Source organism: Heterocephalus glaber, unplaced genomic scaffold, assembly GCF_053883595.1.
Source record: "Heterocephalus glaber isolate CG9 unplaced genomic scaffold, H.glaber_assembly_v1.0 deba00001472, whole genome shotgun sequence".
Lineage (NCBI taxonomy): Eukaryota > Metazoa > Chordata > Mammalia > Rodentia > Bathyergidae > Heterocephalus > Heterocephalus glaber.
In genome coordinates this window covers 3935859-3959284 of record NW_028258315.1, presented here as the reverse complement: position 1 = coordinate 3959284, position 23426 = coordinate 3935859, and the positions used below count along the sequence as shown (strand labels likewise).

Genomic DNA, 23426 nt, shown 5'->3' with positions numbered 1-23426 from the left:
GGACTGTCATCCTTCGCTCTGAGTCTCCTTCCATCGCTCCTAGTTATAGGAGTCTCCCTGTTTGTACAGAGCCATGGTCACCCTCCAAGTCCTGGGCTACGGCAGTGACCACTTCCCTCTCCGAGTCCAAAATACTGACTGTTTGGGCTTTTACAGGAAACTGCACCAACCTCTGCTCCGAATAGTCACTGTCCTCTTTGATTTTCTCCTAAATATTGTCATATGTGCAAACTGACAAAATAAACTCATAATAAAAGGTTAGGTTTCTTTTTCCTCTACTGGAGATCCTCACAAGATTTCATCTTTTAAAAAACAAAAAAATTCTGTTGCTGCTGATTTGTGACATCCTCTCGGGGTGCAGTGACGCTCGGCAGCAAATGGAAATGATTCTGAAAGGAAGCTGGGAGAGGGAGCTTTCACATGTGCGAGAACGGAAAGTAACTCCAGGCCAATCGTGTTAGGACTAATTTGCAAAACTTAACATGATCCCATTAATATTTGTGCTTTGTGACAAAGCATAGCTGAAGCCTTCGGGGAGTTGCTTTTCACGCGGTTGAAATCCGTACGTGGGGAGTCGGGGTGCAGCCCAGGGATAAGGCGCCCGTATAGTGTGCACAAGGCCCTGGGGTCTATCCCCAGCACTAAGAAAATATTTTTAAGAAACAAGCCATGGTTGTTTTGAAAGCTATACACTGATTCCCTGACACGGTTGCTAGAATGTAGAGTGTTATTCACACCAGCCACGTTTTTCCAGTCTCGCTTTACACACCTTCTCGAAGGGAACTGGGTACATCTCAGCACCCACGATTTCGTCTCCCTGACCGGGCTGGCACGTGTGTGGCCTACGGGTGGGGAAGCACCCCTCAGGCCTGAGCCGGAAGACACTCAGCCATTCCCTGTGCATTTCTGCAGGATATTCCCTGAGTCCCTCCGGTGGCTGATGGCGACCCAGCAGTTTGAGGCCTCGAAGAAGCTGATCCTGCACTTCATACAGAAGAACTGCATAAGTCCGGAGAGCGACATCAAGGGCGTGATGCCAGGTGAGCGGGTGTGGCTGGGCTGGCTGTTCCACTCCCCTGCAAGCACCTGGTCCGAGAAGGGCAGCCGTGGCCCCTGGTGCCCAAGACTGAGAGTGAGCTGAAATTCTCTCTGCTGGTTTCTTTCACGATCATGATCAACACACACTGTTCATCCGAGTCCGGAGGCAGGGTGTGAGCCTAGCACACAGCTGGTCTTCACCGGGCTGTGGGCTGTGGGCTGTGAGGCTGGGCCCTGCCAGAGCCGGGCCCGGGTGTGGACAGCCTTCACAGGCCCTCTTTTCCCAACTCTGCCCACCAGAGAGCTGCCGTTGTCTATTTCCGGCCATGACCTATTTGCTGGGCAGTGGAAGAACTGGAAAAGGGAGCTGTTTTTGTGTGGTGCTTTGGATCTGTAGATTTCTTGGGAGTCGGGCAGTGCCACAATCTAGGTGGGGCAATCCTTAAGTGACACTGAGGAAGTGTCACGTCCAGATTCCTGGGCCCCTCACCAGCACTCCGAGATCTGAAGTGAGCCCTGAGGACTTGGATCTGTAATAAGCACAGAATAGGTTCCGGTGTGATCGATGTCCAGATCTGCTAACCCTGGTAGCTGCAGGCTCTGCCCCACCCCGACCTGCAGGCCTGGTGTCCAGTGTTGTAAAATTCCCGGGAAAATGATCCACAGCTCTCCCCTAGGAAGTCCCTGTGCCGACCGTTCATTGATTCATCTAATGGATGCTTCCTGGCCACCCGCTGTGTGTCGGGCACTGCTCTAGAGCAGAGAAGGAAGCAGGACAAGCCTTGCTCTTGGGAGCACACAGCAGGGGCCTGGGGACAAGGAGTGGCTATCTGGGCTCTCAGTCAGGTGGGGAAAGGCCGGCAGAGCCATGGAGGGCGTGGTGAGTGACTGCAGCCAGAAAAGCTGGGTGGCCCAGCTCCGAGCTCCAGGAAGAAGGGACTTGAGCCAGGCAGGGGAAGGGGCATGGAGAGATCTGGATCCGAAGCCTGTGGTGCCCAGCTGGCTTCTCACCAGATGTCCAATTAGGAGCTTGCTGGACTCCACCACACACTTTAGCACCGCAGAGACCGGCCCAGGGTCCTGGCTTCCAGAGGGTTAAGTCTGCTCCCTCCGGGGCCCTGCCCCTTTCACCCCGGGCAGTGATGATAAACAAGATGTGTAAATATTAACTGATATTTAATCCTAAATGCTTTACACGAATTAACCTCTTTCCACCTGTCCTCTGGGGAGATGCTATGATGACCCCCATTTGCAGATGTGGAAACTGAGGCACGTGGAGCCTGAGTGGCCTTGCCAGAGGTCACACACCTATTAAGAAGTGAGCTGGGGTGGGGGACTTAGCTCAGTGGTTCCACCGCCTGCCTTGCAAGTGCAAGGACCCGAGTTCGGTCCCCGGTACCAAAAAAAAAAAAAAAGGAAGTGAGCTGGGACGTGAACCCATGAAGTTCAGTGTGAGTGGCTTCAATTAGCTGCCCTGAGAAATGAGGGAGACTTCGGAGATATCCATGGAAAGCAATGAGTGTTACATTCAGCTCCTTTTACTTCCGTGTGCACAGAGTTTGGAAAAGTCCCTCGTTTCCATCAGAGAAGTAGAGAGACAGGAACACCTCTGGGACCAGCAACCTCACAGGGCCTCCAGTCGGTTAATGCCACTTGGAACGCAGAGCCTGTGGGCTTCTTCCCCAGAAAGACAAGCTTAGTGCTGTAGAAGTTTTATGTTGTCTGATAGGCCAGCGATGAGAGGAGCAGAGACCCTGACAAAATATCAATAGCTCCAGAAAGGTTAATTTAATTCCACTTAGAATAATGTGGTTACTTCTGTGGACTACAGTCAATTCTTAGACTGGGCTCTGGGGTTTAATGTTACTAATTCAGGCCCTAATGTAATTGCTGCCGCCTTAACATTGTATTTCATACACAGTAACGCATTCCAGTTAAGTGTGGGCCACATTAAAGAAAGCAACAACGTTAAGCTTATATAAACGCGCCAATGGACATTTACATTTATTTCCTTCCTGGAAGGTTGGCCTGGTAAGAAAGTGCGGCCATTCCAGGTGATTTCGGATGAGTTTACCGGCAGCAGGGATACCGGATGGTTGGAGCTAAGGGTATCTGGTGATCGTATTCCCAAGCTTTTTAAAAACACAGTCACATGCCGCATCGCAGCACCTGGATCACTGATAGACGCATGCACAGCTGTGGTCCCGTCAGGTTTCAATGGAGCAGAAAGTTTTCTAAACATCAGAGCTGTTGCAGTGTCACAGTGAGACACATTTCCCATGTGTCTGTAGCGAAACTGTAGTGACACGCCTACTTCACTGCCAGTCGTGTGAGCAGGAACTCATGCAGTTCCGCACAGTGCATGACACTTGACGATAGATGATTGCGTCAGTCACTTCCCACTCAGTCTATTGTACCTGCATTGTTGTTTCCAAGTGCCCTCCTCATTAGAAACAAGAGGTTGGCTATGAAACAGCAGCTTTGCCTATCGAGTTTTCGCGTCTGTTGGTCTCCTGGGGCCCTTTATGCCATCTCGGTTTGTGGGGGACAGTCTAGGATGTGCGCACGATGACACAGCACCTAACCACACTTCCCAGACTGGATCCACTAGCCCTGTCGCCAGATGACGCTAATGAGTGTTTGCTGTTTTACTCTTCAGAAAAGGTGTCTGTAAGTCAGAAGAGCCTGTTTCTGCTGAGGGGTGGAGACCAGCCAGGGGACCTGGGGAGCTGAGTGTTGTGGACAGAGGGTGGGATCCCAGCGGGGCTGGCTTTTGCACAGACCTTGACCCGTATGCCTAATTTGGTGAGGAAGAAGGTTCATGTGTCCCTCTGACAGAGGAAACGCTTTTTCTCTCCTTTCTACCCCGGGTGATGACTTAAGCCCAAAAAATTGTTTAAATAAATTCCTCAACCCCTATTTTTAAGCAACATGTTTCTTCTTCAAACTATGAGGAATGAGGTTTGTGATGGACGAGGCAGGACAGGCGGGTCGAATGTGGCCCGCCCCAGAGTGGGAGTGGCCCTAGGGAGTAACAGTGTGGGGCTCCTGGGTGATATCGCAGGGGTGCACGCCCCAGGGGAGCAGGGGGCTCCCCCCGAGGCAGCAACACTCAGCCCTGACAGCTGTGATGCATTGGCTTCAGGACCCCCGACATCTGCTAACCTGAGCCCTTGTATGAAATGGTGCCATGTCTGCATACAGCCTACACACGTCCCCAGGGACTTGAGTCTTTTCTAGACGATGCAGTGTGATGCTGTGTAGACGGTCAGCACACTTTATTGCTTCAGGAATAGTGACAAGATAGTCTGCACGTGTTCAGTACAGATGGCGTCCTTTCAAATATTTTAGATCCCTGCTTGGTGAAGGCCAGACTCCAGTCCTGCAGCCATGGCGGGTGGGCTCCATAAGCCTCTGAGCCCTGAGGGTCCTCAGTAGATAGAGGCTTCTCCGTCTCCCCGGGCATTCTTATTTATTTATAACACATTTCTTGTCTGGGGTAATGTCATACATACAGAGAAGTTGCCAAGACAGCACCGGACTCAGTTTCCCCATTGACAATGCCCTGTGCCCTGACGTTTCCGTGCGCATTTGTCAGGAGTGAATCGTGGTGGAACCACTGCTAACCAGACTCCAGCGCTCTTGGGAGTTGCTGGTTTCCCACGGGGGACCTGCGCAGGGTCCCATCCAGGACGTAGGCCGCCTCTCCCACCCCCGCAGCCCTGGTCCAGGACAGGCTCTTAGTCTGCCCCGCTGCCCGACCTGGACAGTGCTGGGGTCTGTAGGCCCCGTGTTCCCTCGGAGCCCGTGGTTGGGGTGCAACTCCAGGAGGCCGAGCGGGCACTGCTGCAGACGGGGCAGGCTGCTCCGGAGACCACAGCTGTCCCTTGTCTGGGCGTCCCAGTCAGACTGCCACACGGCTCCAGGACACCCGAAAACTCCTGGCCTGGGGCTATGATGTTGGGGCACGGTCAGGCGGGGTCGGGACGGCTCCTGAGGACGCCTGTGTCTCAGAGCTGTGCAGCCGGACACAACCCTCTCGGCTGGCGTGTGCGTCACCGATGGGTTTCGTGCTGTCGGTGCAGGGATGGAACCCAGGGCCTCGGGTGTGCTCAGCACTTGTTCTACCACTGAGCTACGCACCCAGCTCCAGCCCCGAAGGCTCCAGGCTGTTCGCTGAAACAGTCACATACACGTGCACACATGTACATATGCACACGCATACCCACGTAGTAGACACGTGTATTCAAAGACCCACACGCTCCCAGGATGTGGGCAGAAGTAGCTGCGGTCGTGGCCTGCAGCAGCACAGCCCCACTGCTCTCTGAGCCCAGGGCACCCGGATGCATGTGATTCTCCCGCTCATCGCCTCTGCCCAGAGCCTGGCCGCCAAGGGCCCCAGGGACCTAGAATCCCATCCCTGAGTGCGGTTCTCAGGCACGGGGACCTGAGGCCACGCTGTGCTTATTTGTGTGCAGGCTGCCTGGTTCCATAGTAGCAAGGGTTTGGGATGGAAACTCACTGGCTGTGGGCTCTGGAGCCCTTCCAGGCTCTACAGGGGAACTTGAACAGCGAAGTTAGTCTTTCGAGCCCCGAAAGCCTAGAGCCTAGCCCAACTGCAGGGGAAGGGACGGCTCTCCCCAGGCCCCCAGGCTCACCATCTGTCTCTTGCAGAGCTGGAGAAGGAGCTCTCCCGGAGGCCCAAGAAGGTGTGCATCGTGAAGGTGGTGGGAACCCGGAACCTGTGGAAGAACATCGTGGTCCTGTGCGTGAACTCGTGAGTCCTGGGCCACCTTCGGCCGTGACACGCAGTGCAGGCCGCCTCCCCACCCCGACTGGCTCTGATGAGGACAGGGAGCGTGACACTGCCCAGCAGAGCCACTGTCTGTGGGCAGAGGGGGCAGGGCTTGAAGACGTCCACTGCCCACCCAAGGAGCCTGTGTCCTGCATAGGGCGGGGACCCCCCAGTGCCTTGGGCGGACAAAGGCAGTGGCTGTGCTCTCCCCTGCAGCCTGGCCTGCTCTAAGGCACCCACATGAGGCCAGCTGCAGAGAGTGTCCGGTCCCCCGACCCCGAGCATGGGCCCAGATGCCCCAGAGCCTCTTGCCCTGCCGCTCGGCCCACTTCCTGTGCTCAGGGCCCTTGGCAGCTGTGTCCCAGCTCAGTGTGAACCTGGAAGGTCCTTCCTGTCTCACCTCACAGATCGGTGACCCTGCCCTTCCTGGCTGCGCGAGGTGGACCCTCGTTCGGGTCAGAGGTCACCTGGGTGGTTAGCTCTCAGGGTCAGAGGCCATCCAAGCGAGGGCTTTGCACTTCTTTATGAAAGGTCCCAAGGCTGCCTTCCAGTAGAGAGGCCCAGGAACGGGCCTCCGTTTCCTCCCAACTCTCTTCTGTCAGTGTATCTATTTTAACCACGTCTTGATATTGGGGTTCCAGATTCAATTTTGTTTGGGCAGGATACGAAAGGTCTCGCTGCCAAACAACACAAGAGCAGAGGTGCAGTCACTTCTGATCTTTCCACCCTCGGCTGAGGCCAGGCCTGGGTCTGTCCGGCCCCATGTCCTGCCCGGTGTGGCCCGGGCACGGTCACCCAGCTGCTGTCCAGTCTCAGGCAGGTGCTGGCCAGGCGGGGTGCCATTAGGGGCAGAAGGACTTTCTCCAACTTAGGCTTAAAAAGAAAATTGGCATGGAGAAGACGATGCATTTGCATTTTAGTGATTCCTGTGAGAGGAGGGGAATTCATCTTCCTGGTCTTGTTATTTTATTTCAGTTTTTTTTCCTTAAATTCTTTTATTGGTACATTTTAGGTATACAGTTCATTTACATTTACCATTGGGTGCTTGTACCTGTACCTGATGTATCTTGGTTCATATTTTTTCTCCATTACCTGTGCGTCCTTCACCCCCTCCGCCCTTCTCTATTTACATAGATCTCATTTCCAGTTTTTTTCTTTTCTCATAATTTTTCCTTTCCCTTCCTCCCTTTCTCCTTCCCTTCCCACCACCCCTACACCTTTGGACCTTTTCCTATTTCAGATTATCAGTTATTCATTTTAATCCTTTTAATCCTTATTTACACTTTCAGTTTCTCACACTAGAGAAACCATTCGGTATTTGCACACATGTGTCCTATTTATTTCACTTAAGAGGATGGCCTCAGTGTGCATCCATTTAGCTATAAATGGCTCTGGTTTCTCATTCTTTATGGCTGAGTAGTACTCCATTTTATTAAAAAAAAAACACACATTTTCTTTATCCAGTCTCCAGTTGATGGGCACTTGGGCTGTTTCCAAGCTTTAGCTATTACAAACTGTGCCGCTATAAACATGGGTGCACATGTATCACTGGGGTATGATTCTTTTAATTCTTTGGGGAAGATACCCAGCAGGGGAATAGCTGGGTCACATGGGACCTGTAGTCCTAGTTCTTTGTCTTGTTATTTTAAATTTACCTGTTGTGCTGGCCGGGGATTTAGCTCAGTGGTTCCAGCACCTGCCTTGCAAGTGCAAGGTCCCAAGTTCAATCCCCAGTACCAAAATAAATAAATAAATAAATTTACCTATTGCAGTCAGAACAAAAGGAAGACTGCCTTGAGAGCTCAGTGGGCAGGAAGAAAGGAAATCCCTGCAGGAGCTCAGGAGACTAAGCCAGCTGGCTCCATTTCGGGTGTAAATGCCGGCTCCGGGGAGCTGGGTTCCCCTCGTGGAGGGTCCCCTGGTGGTCTCCCCTTGCCGGGGGCAGGGTCTGAGGCATCCTGAGGTCAGGTAAAGAGCACTGGGATTTCTCCACCGCAGGAGAGGAGGGTTGGGAGAGAGGAGGCATTTTGAGCCCTGGGATGGAAGAGCCCTTGTTCGGAGTGGGTTCCCAAGTCTCCAGAAGGCTGAGCACCCCGGGAGGAGGCAAGTGTCGCAGAGCTGCACTTCCCAGCTGGGACCCTCCAAGGAGCAGGCATGAGGGCCGTTCCCACAGTGCTGCCCTGGCTCTGAGTTCATGCGCAGAAAGTGCCTTGAGTTACACACTGGCTCCCTGGAAAGAGACCACCTGGGCCTTCTTTGAAGCCTGTTTTTTTGCATTTTACTCCACCACAGCCCTAGTATGGCAACAGCATGCTTCCCCCTCACACTCAGCTGCTTCTCCCTCTCCCGGTCACCAGGAGGGGCCGCAACCCTGGGGTCCGTGCACGCCACCCACTCCCCACCCTCGTGTCCCCCACAGGCTGACAGGGTTCGGGATCCACCACTGCTTTGCAAGGAGCATGATGGGCCACGAGGTGAAGGTGCCACCGCTGGAGAACTTCTATGCCGACTACTACACCATGGCCAGCATCACACTGGCATCCTGCCTGGCCATGTGCGTGGTGGTCAGGTTCCTGGGGCGCAGGGGTGGGCTGCTGCTCTTCATGATCCTCACCGCCCTGGCCTCCCTGCTGCAGCTCGGACTCCTCAACTGTGAGTGGTGGGGAGGGGCCAGGTGAGAGGGTGCGCGGTGGGAGGCTGAACCGCTGAAGAGGGAGGCGCACTGGCTGTCATGGTAACAAAATACCAGGGAGGACTGACTTAAAAAGAGCAGAGGTAGGCTGTGGCTCAGGTGTTAGAGGGGTCAGTCCATGGCGAGCTGGTCCATTGCTTTTGGGCCTGTGGCGAGGCCCCGATTCATGGTGGAAGCATGTGGCAGTGCAAGGTGCCCACCTCATACTGGCTGAGCCACAAATGACAGTGGAAGAGGTGGGGCCAGCGCCCACAGCCCCCTTCCAGGGCGCCCCCACTGGCCTAACTTCCTCCCTCAAAGCTTCACCCTTTAAAGTTTCCACCACCTCCCGAAACCTGGAGACCAGTGCTCCATCCAACACATGGGCCTTCGGGGGACATTCGAGGTCTAAAACTACAGCAGAGGAGCTGAGGAGTGTGCTGGGGCCTGGGCGGGCATTCCAGATTTCACGGCTTTGACAAGGACGGAGCTTAAATTAGCATCTCCAAGAGTGCTGGGCTTTCTTCCCCTCGGTGCCCTGCTCTGTGGCCTCACTCCGAGAGTCCCAGCTGCAGGGCAGCTGCCCAGCACACCAGGCCCGCCACAGGTCCTGGTGGATGTGACTTTATGACTCACTGGGGCAGACTGTTTCTATGGGATTCATCACGTGACACACAGCAAATGACGGGTTTCTTTTGTGTGACTTTAGGGGGAAACGACTCTGTTTTAACATCTTGCACAGGGTCCTGACTTTCCATAGATTTTCCCAAGTTATGCATCTTCTCCTTTGACCCAAGAATGCCTCGATAAATGTTAGAAATAATCTAAGCCAAAGCTAAAGAGTCCATCCGGCCCCTCCAGCAAGCTCAGGGTAGCTGCTCACGAGATATGCCCACCTCTTGTGAGGAAATGGCACCCGGCCTCCTGAGCTGACCACTGGGCTCCTTCTCATGCCCTGGTCACTGGGGGAATCTATGCCACGAATGCCCCCTTCGATAGAAGGAGAGAGAACCTGGCTGCCAGAATCAGACCCACGCCTGGCCTTTGCGCACACACCGAGCAGCCACATGCAGACCGATGCCAGGGAGCTATTTTTCCAACTCGGGCCAGTTCCTGAACATCCCCTGCCTGCTGGGAGCCTGATCCACTTTGCAGCTGGAACCAGTCATGGAAACGGCCCAGAGGTGTCTGTCTCTGTGTCACTAGCTGTCCTTCCAGGAAGCCCGAGTCCCTAGGGTGGACAGATGCCCTCCTTGGCCCAGAGCAGGAACCCTGGGGAACTCTGGGCAAAAGGCAGGGAGAGTGAGGAGCAGACTTGGGGGGCAGAGCTGCAGCCCCTCATACCCAGCCCTGAGCTCCAGGGGCTCCCCGGCTCTAAGGCCAGCGGGGCTTTCGCCTTCCTTCTTAACAAAGAGCTCTTTGTTCAGTGCTCAGGCCCCTGGCCCCAGCCCAGATGGCAGGGCCCTCGCTCAGCAGCAAGCCCCTGGGTCGCACACTGCCAGGTCCGCGCCTAACTCACCTTCTCCTTCTCTCCGCCTCCTACCCTCCCGGCTGTGGCACCGTCATCCCTCTGCCCAGTGATTGGAAAATACAGCCAGCACCCAGACTCAGGTGAGTCCCAGGGCTCGCCCGCGCAGCCTCATCTTTTGTGGCCTCGTGGGAATTTTCAGAAAGAATCACCAACTGGTTTCCGTTTCCTCTCTCTTCTCCCCCTTTGCCCTCCAAGAACTGCAGCTGAAGTTGGCCGTAGGTTGGACACTATACATCTGTGTTCTCTGCCCCCTCCTGCCGCTAGAGAGGGCGACTCGTGTTGCCCGGTTCTGTGCAGCTTGGCACGCATGCCGCCTGTCCCCTCAGTCAGAGCAGGCCCTGGCCAGGTGCCAGGGCAGTGGTCTCCGGACAGAGCCAGGGTGGGGGATCAGAGCCCCGGGGTGCTGGGCTTGGCTGGCTGCACTGCTGGGGGAAGCCGCTGCCCCCTTGGGGCTCTCGAAAGCTGGGTGCTGTCCGCTCCGGGACAGCGGAGTCACCGGGCTGCACCTCCCACTGCTGCTGCACATGCCTGGCCCCACCTGGGCCTGTGCCCCTCCGTGCAGCCCCGGGGTGGCAGCCAGGCCCAGGTGTGTGGCCCCCAAGTGCATGCGCTGGACACCACCTGCGCACCCAGACTCCGGAGCCACTGTCAGGCCCTGGGGCTGCCGCGCACTCTCCCAGCAGGCCTGGCACGTCCTTCTCGGTTATGTGCCTTTTTGACTAAGATATCCTAGATCTGGCTGCGAAAGTCTGAGGCTGAAGTCGCTGAGGCGCCCTGGTCCCCCTCCTGGGCACCGCCACTGGCAGCGCTGGGGCGGGCTCGGTGTTCAGGGGCGGAGGGAGCCAGGCGCGTGCCTCCCGGGGCCCAGGGCCCCCATCCCTGCCCCACTGCTCCCCGCCTGGCCCCCGCCTCCCTACCCTCACGTCCCCTTCTCCTGCCCTTCAGGGATGAGCGACAGCGTGAAGGACAAGTTCTCCATCTCCTTCTCCATCGTGGGCATGTTCGCCTCCCATGCCGTCGGGAGCCTCAGCGTGTTCTTCTGTGTGGAGGTCACCCCCACGGTGATAAGGTGGGTGACAGAGTGCCAAGGGAACCCACACCAGCACTGCCGTCCAGGCAGCAGCCACGGAACAGGGAGCAGGAAGCTCTTCCGGGTCCAGAAAACAAACCCGGCAGTGACGGGAAGGGAGGAGATTCTGAGCTGCTTGCTCACGGCCCACACTGCAGCTGAAATCAGAGCTCTTAACTCTTCTAAGCGACCTCAGTAATAAAGCTGCTTCAAAAGGAAAAAGGAAGCCAGGCACAGTGGCAGGCACCTGTAATCCTAGCAATCTGGAGGCTGAGGCAGGAGGATCCCGAAGTTCATGGTTAGACTGAGCAACCCAGCAAGCCCTCTGTCCCCAAAGTAATTAAAAAGGAGTAGAGAGGACCTATCGCTTGCTGGCCTGAGGAGTCGATGTCACTGACCCAAACGAAGGTGTCAGGAGGCCCAGTGAGTTACACCACTGACCTAGCTAAGGAGGTTCAGTGAGCCAGATCCTCCACCTGTCAGTAACGTAACACACCAGGCCCTCTGACCCCAGGCATTCTGGGTAAGAGATACTGAGCCTGTGCTGGCTGCCACTGTCCTACTGAAGAGCAGGACTTGATAGCAGCACGCCGGGAGTGTTGTCAGCGTTGCTAACACACGTGCTGTGCAAGGACCGGTCCTTATTCAGCTGGGAGCCGAAGCCCAGGAGTCAGGGCAACAGGTTGACACCCTCAGGAGAGTGAGAAGGGGCGGCTTCAGTTCTGGGCAGGACGCAGAGACACGCTGTCTCCACCTTCCGGGCTGGGACCAGCAACAGGCAGGTTCCTGGCCCGCTTCCTTCCCATGTTCCTGGAGGCCGGCTGACTGCAGGGCTTGAACAGGACCTGGATTCAATTCATCCTCTTGCATTTTTATAATCCAAGTCCGGCCAGATGGACTCAGCTCCTAGAGGAAAATGCTAGGGTATTTTAAGTTTAAGAAAAGAGCAATCCAGAGCCCTGTAGTCTGTCTCTGTCCTGCCCCCAGGGCCACTGGAAGGAGATGCCAGGCACTTGTCTGGGGCCTGCAGTTGCAGAGTGACTTCCTCTGCCTCCGTCACCTGGGAGAACTTCTTCCTTTATAAGAGAATCCAGCAGAGAGGACTCTCTCAATAAAGCCAAGTCCTCGGCCAGATGTTCTGGGCTCCCTCTGCCGCTGGCAGCCTCTGCAAGCCTGTGTGCATCCCTCGGGGTCAGGGAGGCACCAGGAGACTCTGGTAGTCAGGCACCCCCTTATTTATTGTTAGATTTTGCTTAGTAAACTAGACTGAAGGACATGAAATACCCTTTTCTTCTTTGATGCAAACCTGGAAAGACTAATTCAGGATAGGAATTCAACAAACGTGTCCTGAGGTTCAGTTTCCCAAGACGACCAACCAGAAAAAATATCTGACCCAGAACCAAAGGGCGCTGAGTCCAGAGCGTCCCCGGCCAGGCCGGAGCGTGTCCGGGGTTCCGGATGCACCTCACTTCTCGCCGTAACCTCTTCTCTCCCGCGGCCTGTGCGGGCCCAGGTGGACGGGCATGAGCTTTCCTCCCAGGCCCCACTCTGCACGCTGAGGCCGGGGCCAGGGAGGGTGAGGGGCGTGGGCCCCACGGCCTCCCTCTGAATGCAGGACTTGCCTTTTTCCACAGCGCGGGACCAACAACCTTCTGAGCAAGAACAGTAACAGACATTAGGGTGCCATGGGGTCGGGGTGTGGCTCAGCGGTAGAGCGCCTGCTTAGCGTGCTTGAGGCCCCGGGCTCAATCCCCATACTGCAAAAAAAGAAAAATTCTCAGGTGGGTGCGGTGGCGCACACCTGCGTTGCCAGCACTCCGGAGGCTGAGGCAGCAGGACTGCCAGAGGTTTGAGGCCAGCTTGAACTACATGGCAGTTACATTCCTCTAACAACTGTTCCAAATGTGTGTTCATCCTCGGCGTCTCAAAAATGCAGTGAAGACAAGAACTATAAAAGAGGAAGTGAGAAATGAGAGGTTCGCTTCTTGTATTAAAATGCAAAATGGTAATGCGCACGGGTTTAACAATAGTGTGAAGATTCTGCAGCTCTCAGCTCAAGCTCGCTACTTCCAAGTCTTCCTGTGTATCGTCTTTCTGTTCTTAAAGTTGTCCACATATTATCACTAGCAAAATAAAGATACTCGGTGTAGTCAAATTGGGCTCCTAAAGCACAAGCAAGGAGGCCTTGCTCCGGGCTCTCTCCTAGCTGTAAAATCCAATTACTGCACGGGTCTCTGCTGTGGAAACACGGGCATAGGCTGCCCTCTAGTGGCCACCTGCAGAACAGCAGAAAATGCCTAGCCAAGGTCTGCATCTTGGTAGAGGAGGGTACGGTAAAAGCAAGCGTCTCCATAACCCACTAAAGATGTCACCAGAGAAAAAAACAAGCTGAAAATGGTATGCCAATTTCCATCAAAATTGTCCCCAGTACTCCATGAGTTCAAGGAATCCCCCCCCCTTTTTTTTAACTGGAGATTGAGCTCAAGGCCTTTGCACTAGCTACACTCCAGCCCTAGCCTTGTTGGTTGGTTGGTTGGTTGGTTAATCTTGAGACAGGGTCTAAATTGCTTGGGCTGGGCTCAAATTTGCAATCCTCCTGCCTCAGCTTCCTTGAGTGTTGAAATGGTGTGCCACCATACCCAGCTTCAAAGAATCTTTGATAGAAAACCAAAAAAAAGTGCTTCCATAGAAAAAATAGATACATATAAAGATATAGTCACACATTGCTTAACAACAGGATATATTCAGGCCGGGGATTTAGCTCAGTGGTTGCGCCACCTGTCTCGAAAGCACAAGGACCTGAGTTCGATCCCCGGTACCAACAAAAAAGGATGTATTCTGTGAAGTGCGTCCTTAGATAATTTCACTGTTGCGTGGATGTCCTAGAGTTCTAGGACATAGCCCTAGATGGTCTAGGCACTCATGTGACAGGAAGGGGACACAGATGCATGCAACTGCTGCTGCTGTCACATAGCCAACTGCTCTGTAGTTCACTTTGTAAGAGCAGTCCACTCTAAAGTAACCCTAAAAAGTCCAGCTTAGTGAGTGCACAAGCCACCAGCATGGCCAAGCATTGCCTCCTGTGTATAACTGTGTTATCCTTTCCTGTTCCTGGCAGCACATCAGGCCTCTCCGCCAGCAGCCTCCCAGACACACAGGAACCCACGGTGCCGTGCCATCGTGGTGGCTGCAGGGTCACCAGGCAAGGGAATTGTTCAGCTCCACTGCAGCCTTATGGGAGCCAGTGGTGTCTGTGGCTCGTTGGCTGAAATGTTGTTACGCATCTGTGACTGCATTCCAGGTTGTATGGACTTACCAGTGTATACTGCATGCTGTACTCACACGTAGACGTGCATAGGGTTTTTCAAATGAGCCACGAACAGCAGCAGCTCCACACAGCCTCTCCAGGAGTCTACACTGTTCCTTCCAGTGCAGCAAGGGTGCTGTTCATACTTAGTGCCAGGAAAGGCAGGTGGAAGCCAGGGAGGTTTCAGAGAAAAGGGTGTCATGCTGGTCTCAAGGGCCGGATCAAACATTATCCCCAGCTCCTGATTACATCCCTCCACCACCCTGCGGCTCCTGAAAGGACCGGATTTATCAGAAGTATGGGGAGGCTATTATAGGTGTGCATATTATTCACCCGATGGATGGCTGTGACCTCACTGCTCTTGGCTGTGGTCATCTATATTTAACCTGTCCCATTCCCTCAGGTGACACGAACTTCCCATCTAGGAAGCCAGTGTGAGCCATAAGCATCTGATGCTTACTAAGTACAGTGTGTGCCAGTTGATGCTACAGAAAATAATCCATGCCCTTGCAGAGTCCATGGACGAGGAAGAACGTCAGGCATGTGGGCAGATATTGACAGGAAGAGGCACATGGCCCTGAACCTTGTGTCTGAAAATGGGGCTGGCACCTGGGAGATCCCCCAAAGTATTACACTTTCTTATTTGCATCCTTGATGGGCCAACAGCTGGATGGTGCAACTTCCACATGGTGCCTGTGGGTTGAGGGTGGCACAGCCTCGCTGAGTCTCCTGCCCAGGGCTGGGGACAGGATGTGCTCCCCACTCAGCAGCCATAGGCAGGACCCAGGTGTCCATGGGGTGTGGACAGAGGGCCTCAGCTCCTTGAAGCCTCTGGCCAGGCCACCACGGTTCTTGCCATGTGGACCTCGAAAACATGGCCACTTACCAAAGACAGCCAGCAGGTCTGCTCCAAAGCCAGTCCACTGCGACCTGATCACAGAAGGGACATCTCACTCCCCAGCTGTGCTTCAGTATTAGGAAGTGGCCGACTTGTCCCTTGAAGTCAAGCCCAGCCCACACTCAAGGCACCGGAGGGGATGCTGGGAGGGGAGAAGCAGTCTGCAGCAGGAACAGAGATCTGGGCCCAACAGGAGCCTGACACAGCCCCAGGCCACATCCCCCATGGAGGTCTGTGAGAGCCAGGTTTGGACCCTGGGCACAGGGCGGGCTGCTAAATGCCATGACAAGCAGAGCAGAACACAGACACTGCCTGGGCAGCCTCAGCAGCCGTGGAGAGAGCCGTGTGCATGGTCTCTGGTGCTTGGGAAGAAAAGGGGCCTTGGGTCTACCTGCACAGAACATCGAGACTCTGTCCCCACAAGAGACCCGGCCTGCACAGCGGGACAGTTTGGGTGGCATAGCAGCGTCACTGAGGTGTAATTACACACCTCACAGTCACCCATTTACAGCTCACAGTTCAGTGATGGAGTAAATGTGGGGCGTCTGTGGCCACGATCCCATTGTGTGCCATTCTATCACGCACCCCAAACCCCCGCATGCCCCTTTCCATTCGCTCTCTGCCCTCACCCCAGCCCAGGCAGTTGCTCATCTGCTCTCAGTCTCTGATCTGCCCTTTTTGGCGTTTCGTATAAATGGGATCAGACAGTCCCTCAGCATGCTCCTAAAATCGCCCACAGTGTAGCATGTGTTCGCGTCCGTTCCTCTATACAGCTGACTCTTATCTGCCGGGTCTGGTATGCCACATTTCACTTGCCCGTTCACCAGCCAGCGGGCATCTGGGCCATGCAGGGTTCAGCTACAGCAATGATGCTACTATGAGCATTTGCTTGTCAGGCTTTCATGGGTATGTGTTTTCCATGTGTTTCACATGTGGAATTGCTAGTTACATAAAAATTTATGTTTAGTCTTTTAAGAAACTACCGATCGGCTTTCCAAAGTGGCTGCTAGCAGTACGAATATATGAGGCTCATTTTGACGGTCCAGTTTCTCCAGTCCGTTCAATGTGCTGTTCATTCTCTTTTTCACTACAATTCTCTGAGCAGGTGTGCAGTGCTATGGCCCTGCGGTTTTGATTTGCATTTTTCAAATGACTAAGAATGCCGTGCTTCTTTCTGTGTCTTGTTGGACATCTGTGGTTTGTATAGTTTCTCTGGAGAAATGTCTGTCTTTTGCCCATTTTTTACATTGGGTTGTCTTTTTTTGTATTTAGAGCTCATGATATACTCTGGACACACACCGTTTATCGGTTATTTGCTTTGCAACCATTTTCTCCCTGTCCGGGCCCTGTCTTCTCCCCTTTTGAGGCATGTGTCCTCTGAAGGAAGATGTTTTTACTTTCGGTGAAGTCCAGCTTAGCAACTTTTTCTTTTCTGGATCCTGCATTTGCAGTCATAGCTAAGAGCTCTGCCTGACCGAAGGTTACACAGATTTTTCTCTTACACTTTCTTGTAGAAATGCTGTGACTTTAGCTCTCTCCTGTAGGTTCTCTGACTCGTTTTGAGTTCACTTCTTTACACGATAGGAGGTAGAGCCCCAGCTTCATTCTTTTGCGTGTGATTATTGCATTATGCAGCCCTGCTTTGAAAGGACTACCCTTCCCCCCCACCCCCCGACTTTGCTTCTGGCAAAAATCAGCCAGAAGTGTAAAGGTTGGTTTCTGAAATCCCTACTCTGTTCCATTGATCTGTCTATTGATACAGCAGCACAGCGTTGCCCTAAGTAATGCAGCTGCAGGGTCCGTTTTGAATTGGGAAGGTAACTCTTCCAACTTTGTTCTTTTCCAAAATTGCTTTTGGCTACTTTGGATCCTTTGCGTTTCCATATAGATTTTAGGATCAAATCATCTTCTTAAAAGAAGGAGGAAGAGAAGGAGGAGGAGGAGGAGGAGGAAATCAGCTGGGATTTTGATAGGGTTTGTGCTGAAACTGCAGATCAGCTTGGGAAGAAAGGCCATCTTCAGTGTTGTGTGTTCCAGTCCGTGAACGTGGAATGTCCCTCCATTTACTTCTGTCTTTTTAAATTCTGTCAGCAGTGCTTTATAGTTTTCACCATGCAAGTCTTGCTTGTCCTTTGTTACTCATCTCTAAGCATTTTAATTTCATTTTCAGGTAGTTTGTAGCTAGCATATAGACACACGTGTAGTGCGTTGGCCTTTGATGTTGGTCTTGTAGTAGTGGTTTTGTGAATTAAGAGCCACCTACGGTGCCAACCAAGAGGACCACAGACGGTCAGTAGCTGGCAGAGCGCCCCCCCTTCCTGCCTGCTGCGGGGACCTCCCCTCAGTCCCTTCGCCTCAAATGTCCAGGGACAGGGGTCCCTTCACAGAGCGGTGCATAAGTCTGGAGCAGCTGTTAGAAAGTTCTTCCGTAAACCAACTGCAGTCCCATCTCTGCCCACTGCTCTGGGGCTGGACACGCAGTTCTGCACTCCTTGGAGACAAGAGCACCGTCAGCTGTCCGCCCCAGTGAGGCCCCAGAAAAGCCCATTCTGTCTTGGCCTGGCATCGGAGCACCCCACTCCCACTGTCGCCAGAAGTGCATGGCTTCTCAGTGCCTGAAGACCCCTGGCTGTGGGAGAGGACCTGCCCAGTGTCGTGTGTCTGCTCATCCCACCGGAACCTTCCTGGGCTCCTGCTCTGTGAGCTCAGGACCGCAGCAAGTGCCTCCCAGTCAGGGAAGCGTGGCCTTGTTTCCCGGCCATCCTGCCATAATCCTCAGAGCAGGGCCCTGGGTCACACAGGATGACGGCTCGTTCTGAGGAAGTTATTGTCTTTAGAGAACAGTTCTTTAGAGAACTCCAATTATGACACAGAGAAAGTCTCTTTTAGCATCGCTCTGTCTTTAATGTCCTCTGTAACTTCTGGTCATCCGCCATTTCCTTTTCCAAAGCCTTGGGGGAGTAGCACAGTTTACTAACACTTTGGTTTTTCTCTGCATTACTTATGGCAAATAAATCTGTGGGGATTTTGTTGTTGTTCCATTTACAGTAGGATTCTAAATTAAGCTCAAGTTTTAGAGTTGATAAAGAAAAGCAGTTGCTGAACTAAAGAGGACCCACAGGTGGGGCCCTGGTGACCTGTGCGATACAGTGACCGGCGGAGCTTCCCTGGCATCTGCCTGTCTCCTACTGCTCTAACTGAGTGCCCCGGACTGGGCAGCATACAAAGAACAAAGGTTTGTTCGCTTGTGGGAGGGCTGTTCCCAGTGAGGGCCCCTTGTTGCTGGGGACTCTGCAGGGTCCCACAGTGGAGCAGGGCAGCCCCTGGCAGGACAGGCCGGGCAAGCTGGCTCGGGGCCCTCCCTTTCCTAGAAAGCCTTCCTGCCACCATAGAGCCACCCACCCTGACCACGTCTGATGGGAATCACTCTCCAAAGGCGCCGCCTCCAAGGGCCAGCGGCAGACAGGTTAGGTTTCCGCTGCATGCAGCCTGGGGCCGCAGTCCATGCTGCTCGGCCATGGCCTCTCGTGGTCCTAAGGAACACCTTCCCGGCCCTGCCCCCCCCCCTGCTAACCCTGCGCTCTGCCTCCCCCTGCAGGTGCGGCGGGCTGGGGCTGGTGCTGGCCAGCGCGGGCTTCGGCATGCTGACAGCACCCATCATCGAGCTGCACAACCAGAAAGGCTACTTCCTGCACCACATCATCTTCGCCTGCTGCACGCTCATCTGCATCATCTGCATCCTCCTGCTGCCCGAGAGCAGGGACCAGAACCTGCCCGAGAACATCTCCAACGGGGAGCACTACACGAGGCAGCCGCTGCTGCCGCACAAGAAGGGTGAGCAGCCGCTCCTGCTCACCAACGCTGAGCTCAAGGACTACTCAGGCCTGCACGACGCGGCCACTGCCAGTGACGGGCTGCCCGAGGGCGCCACAGCCAACGGCATGAAGTCCATGTAGCCTTCGAGCGGCTGTCCCTCGGGCCCTCGTGGGCTCCGGGCACTGGGGGTTCTGGCACGGGTTCACAGACCGGGGAGCGGACGCCTGGCCAGGTCGCAGAGTCAGCAACGCTGCCACATTGCCCAGCCGCAAGGTTTTCAGCTGGTGTCAGGGAATCCTGTCTTTCCAGAAGTCCAAGGAACGGGTTGGAGGAACAGACTCTTCAGAAATAACCCTTCACAGACTTTCTTTTCTGCCATTAAATGTTTATATTTATTTTGGTCATTTTTACGAGAAGCACTTTATCCCCTCTCCTCTCACTGATCATGAAATGGAACCACCGCCTTCGCCAGCCAGCGAGGCAGCTCACCCCAAGGTCACCCCAGGACCCAATGAGTGGCTGACGCTTCAGGGGCCTCCGCGGCCCCCTGTGGACAGCGTGACACCCTCATGGAGCCTCCCAGGCCTGGATTCCAGACAGTGACGCGCACACGAATTCGGTCTTTGCTAGAGGCTGTGTGTGGTTTTTAAAGTCTACTTTTCCCCTTCCGTGTGTAAGGTAAGAGCTTCCGTCCCATGTGCTGGGGGAAAGCGGCTCCCAGACGCCACCAAAGCCAGCTTAGCCTTTCTCTCTTCAGGGTCGTCCTCTGTACTTGATGCTGGAAGCTCTTTGAGGGAAACTCCGACTGCACCAGAAATTGTAACTGATCAGCGATGAACTGCCGGCTCTCTGATGCCTGGTTTGCTTAGCTGCTGCCCAGCTAGCAGGCGCGTAGAGGTCTGGGACTTGTTCGTTTTTATTAAAGCTCCTCCCCAGATTTAGCTCCCACAGAGAAATTCCCCTTTTCCAGTCCGCTTTGTTGCCAGCACTACTTGAAAACCATGGCTACTTTCTGAACTAAAACACTAGGAACCTAACTGACAAAGTCGACTGAGGCAGATCCCGGGAGGGAGGGCGGCTCTCCCTGCACGGTCACCACAGCTCAAGCACACACCCGACGCCAGCTCCGCTGTCACTCACGTGCCCAGGGCACCCTCGGAGGCAGCGATCCCGGTGGGGCGCAGGCCGGGGTGCGGCCCCTCAAGGGAGAGTCGGAGTGGCCACAGCAGGATGAACCAAGAGAAGCAATAACTCACCAAAGCTCAGCGCCGCCTGCCAGGCTTCGAGGTTCTCGCCGTGCGCCTCATCTGGCCTGGGGAGGTTTCCTCCCCGCGTCTGCAGAGGACACTGAGAAGCCAACCTCCCCAGCGCAGGCAGGCGGCTCTGCAGCGGCTCAGGCCCTGCTCGCCGGGCTTCTTGCTGGAGCCGCCCGCCACACCCCTGGCCATGCGCACAGCGCCGGGCTGTGTTCTTCCGGGCTGTGTTCTTCCGGGCTGTGTTCTTCCCAGGACAGTCGCTCCTCTTGGAAAGGGCCAGAGCGGTTGTTTCTGCTGCTGTTTCTCCCGGTCCCGGCCTCCTCCCGGAGCCTGCTGCCTGGCCCGTGGGGAGTGACAGCCCTCGCCGTGTTCCGGTCACAGACGCCTGGGGCCTCCAGGGCCTCGCTCAGCCCGGACTGTGGCCGTCCCCCACCCACCTGCTCCAAGTCTGGCTCGGCCGGGCCTCCCAGTCTCTCCTCGCTCCATGTTTCCTGTTAGTCCAGTTCACCTTTCCAAAGCCCTTTCCTCACATCCGTGCAGCCTTTGCGTGCCAAACTTGTGAAATACCTCTCACCCTTCCCAGGGCACTAGCAGCAAACCCTGCTGAGGATGGGCTGGGACACTGCAGAAGCTGTGAGCAGTCTCGGGCCGTGCAGCCTTTTCAAAGAAGCCTGGAAGCTGCCTCGTGCTGCTGAAAGCACTGGGAGGGTGGAGTCCAAACTTCTGTCCCGCGTCTCTGCTCTCCGTTGGGGAAGGATGATAAAACCTTGGGCCTACAGAGCTCCCTGCTTCAGCAGTTAGGTCTGAGCCACTGTAACCAGAGGAGACGCTGCTTTAAGGCGCAGGCTCCGGACCGAAGTCGAGCAGTGCTGGGGTGGGGGGCTGGCCCGCCGCAGGGCCCTGCTGGCAGCAGAGGGTCCCTGAACCTCCAGTGAGGCGCAGAGGGATTGCTTCCCGGGCAGAGCCCAGAGATGGGTGCCAGGCAGAGGCAGCAGCTTCCCAGGGCTGACACGCGCCTGATAGTCCTCGGGTTTGCGGCCTCAGCCCTGGCCCCCAGCACCAGGCTGCCAGGGTTCTGTCTAGCAGTGGCTGAGACGCCTCTCAGGCTCTTGCCCGTGGTCTCCGGCCACCCACCCAGGTCTGGACTCCCTGCAGCCCTCCCCACCCACCCCTGCGCCCTTGTCCACCTTTTTGATAAAAGTTAGGCACAAATGTGAGCACGTGAGACGGGACTGAGTATTTCTTCATTCTGTTCTTTTCCAGAAGTCAGTAATAATTCTTATCAAATATCCCAATCAGCACCCAAGGCAAATAGGAGAAAAAGTCTTACGTGTGCTTGTTTTCTCAGACCCTCATCGCTTCCAACTGGAGGACAGGACTGGTAAGTTGGGTTGGCCACAGAACGCAAAAGCAAGCGGAAACAGACCCGGTAATGGAAGTAGCGCAGACACAACCACTTCCCAGACCCAAACCGGAACCCCTGAACTGGAAGTGCCGTCCGGTGATGTGCGGCCGCCACCTCGCCCAGCCCCAGGGTGGAGGGTGGGCTGGGGGCCCAGTGCCAGCCCTCTCCTTGTTTCGAAGGACACCACCTCACTGTAGTGTACCGTGTGTGTGAGAAGCAGCGGTGTGTTGTGTCTAGTGAGGAACGCATCCCTACCTCTGTCCTTTCCACAAGCCGGCCGTGTGGGGCTGGAACCTAGGAACCCTGTGACTGTCCATGCCGACGGGGTCCCTCTGGCTGTACTCGTTCATAGCACAAGCTCACACTGAGTTCTGAAGTGTCATGCACAGCTACGTGTCTGCATGGTGTCGCATCTGTTGTACCTTTGGGGAAAATTTGTATGTAAATGTACAGAAATAAAAATGTTGCCCCATGAACAGATTTCCTCTGGAATGTCTTCCCTACCTCACCTGAGGGCATCCAACGAAGGGCATTTCACAACCATTGCCGACGAGTAATAAAAACCCTGTTGATTCAGACCTCCCTGCATCCCTACTTTCCAGGCCTCTGTACTGCGTCTCCGCTGGCCCCGGGGGGTGGGCCCCCCTCTGTCCCAGAGCCCCAGTTTAAAGGCAGTCAGATGCAGAGATCGGATTCACAGAAACTGTTTATCCAGGGCCGTTCTCAGACCGCCTGAGAGCTCAGTATATTGAACAGGAATTCTTTTCTCTCATTATGTTCTGGTAATCCGGGGCCTGAGGGTTCCTAGAGAGGTCAAGAAATGACTATCTTACACTGTGATTCTTCGAGGGAAGACTGATGACCCAAAACTCTCTTCTCTAATGTAGTATTTTTTAACAAGAAAACATTATTTCTCTAATAAAGTATTTATACCAAACTCTTCTCTCCATAGCCCTGATTTTGTGTCACTTACTCTTCTATTCCAAGAGAGGTGCCCACGGTCTTTCCAAGCCACAGTAACATGGGCTGAGGCTGCAGAGGTCTGTGGGGGACGTCGGCATCGGAGGGTGGCCCCTGGAGCCCCAGACAGGCTCCTGTGAAGGCTCCGGTTCCTGGCCAGTGTCACCACCCTCAGCTGGCTACCCTGGCTGGATGAGAGAAGCCACGACTGGGCCCTCATGAGGCAACTCTAGTAGCAAAAGGGTCCCAGGGACACCAAAGATTAAGAGGGCCTTCCAGTGGTACCAACCCTTCCTGCTCACAGAAGCATCCGGGGACTTTGCAGGCCTGCCAAAGCCGGGGCCCTGGGGAAAGGCAGGAATGGAACTCAACTGGTAGACAGAAAAAGGCAGATACCTGGGCATGGGAGACAAGAGAAGACAGAAGGGGAGAAGAGGAGATAGTAACAGGAAGAGCAAGAGGGACGTGAGCCATCAGAATCCATAAAAATGAAGGTGCTAAGACTATAGTTGAAATGTAAATTCCCCAGGCAAAGCATATTAACCCCAGTAATAACCCAACAATGTAGGAATCAGTCCCATCTTGTAGATTAGGAAACAGAGCCCAAAGCAGCTGGAAACCTGACAACATAGCTCTAGTAAACAGTGTAAAGTGGGCCAAAAAAGCAAGAGAAGTGAAGT

The 23426-nt window shown here is 54.6% G+C and overlaps 1 protein-coding gene across 4 annotated transcripts in view; it reads left to right on the top strand.

Moving 5' to 3' along the window:
• Positions 1 to 22723, top strand: part of Slc22a23 (solute carrier family 22 member 23) — a 156630-nt gene extending 133907 nt beyond the window's left edge. The window contains exons 5-12 of one of the 4 annotated variants that reach the window (XR_015439281.1): positions 913 to 1040; positions 5713 to 5815; positions 8253 to 8485; positions 10083 to 10115; positions 10231 to 10254; positions 10981 to 11104; positions 18908 to 19803; positions 19883 to 22723. Coding sequence is in view for 3 of the 4 variants with exons in the window: in XM_087181744.1 (XP_087037870.1) it covers positions 913 to 1040; positions 5713 to 5815; positions 8253 to 8485; positions 10083 to 10115; positions 10231 to 10254; positions 10981 to 11104; positions 18908 to 19265 (1003 nt within the window). In the remaining variant the exon portion in view is untranslated. Of the gene's footprint in view, positions 1 to 912; positions 1041 to 5712; positions 5816 to 8252; positions 8486 to 10082; positions 10116 to 10230; positions 10255 to 10980; positions 11105 to 18907 lie in introns of all 4 variants that reach the window. The other 3 variants (XM_087181745.1, XM_087181744.1, XM_087181746.1) reach the window with 3 other exon arrangements.
• Positions 22724 to 23426: the final 703 nt, after the last annotated feature.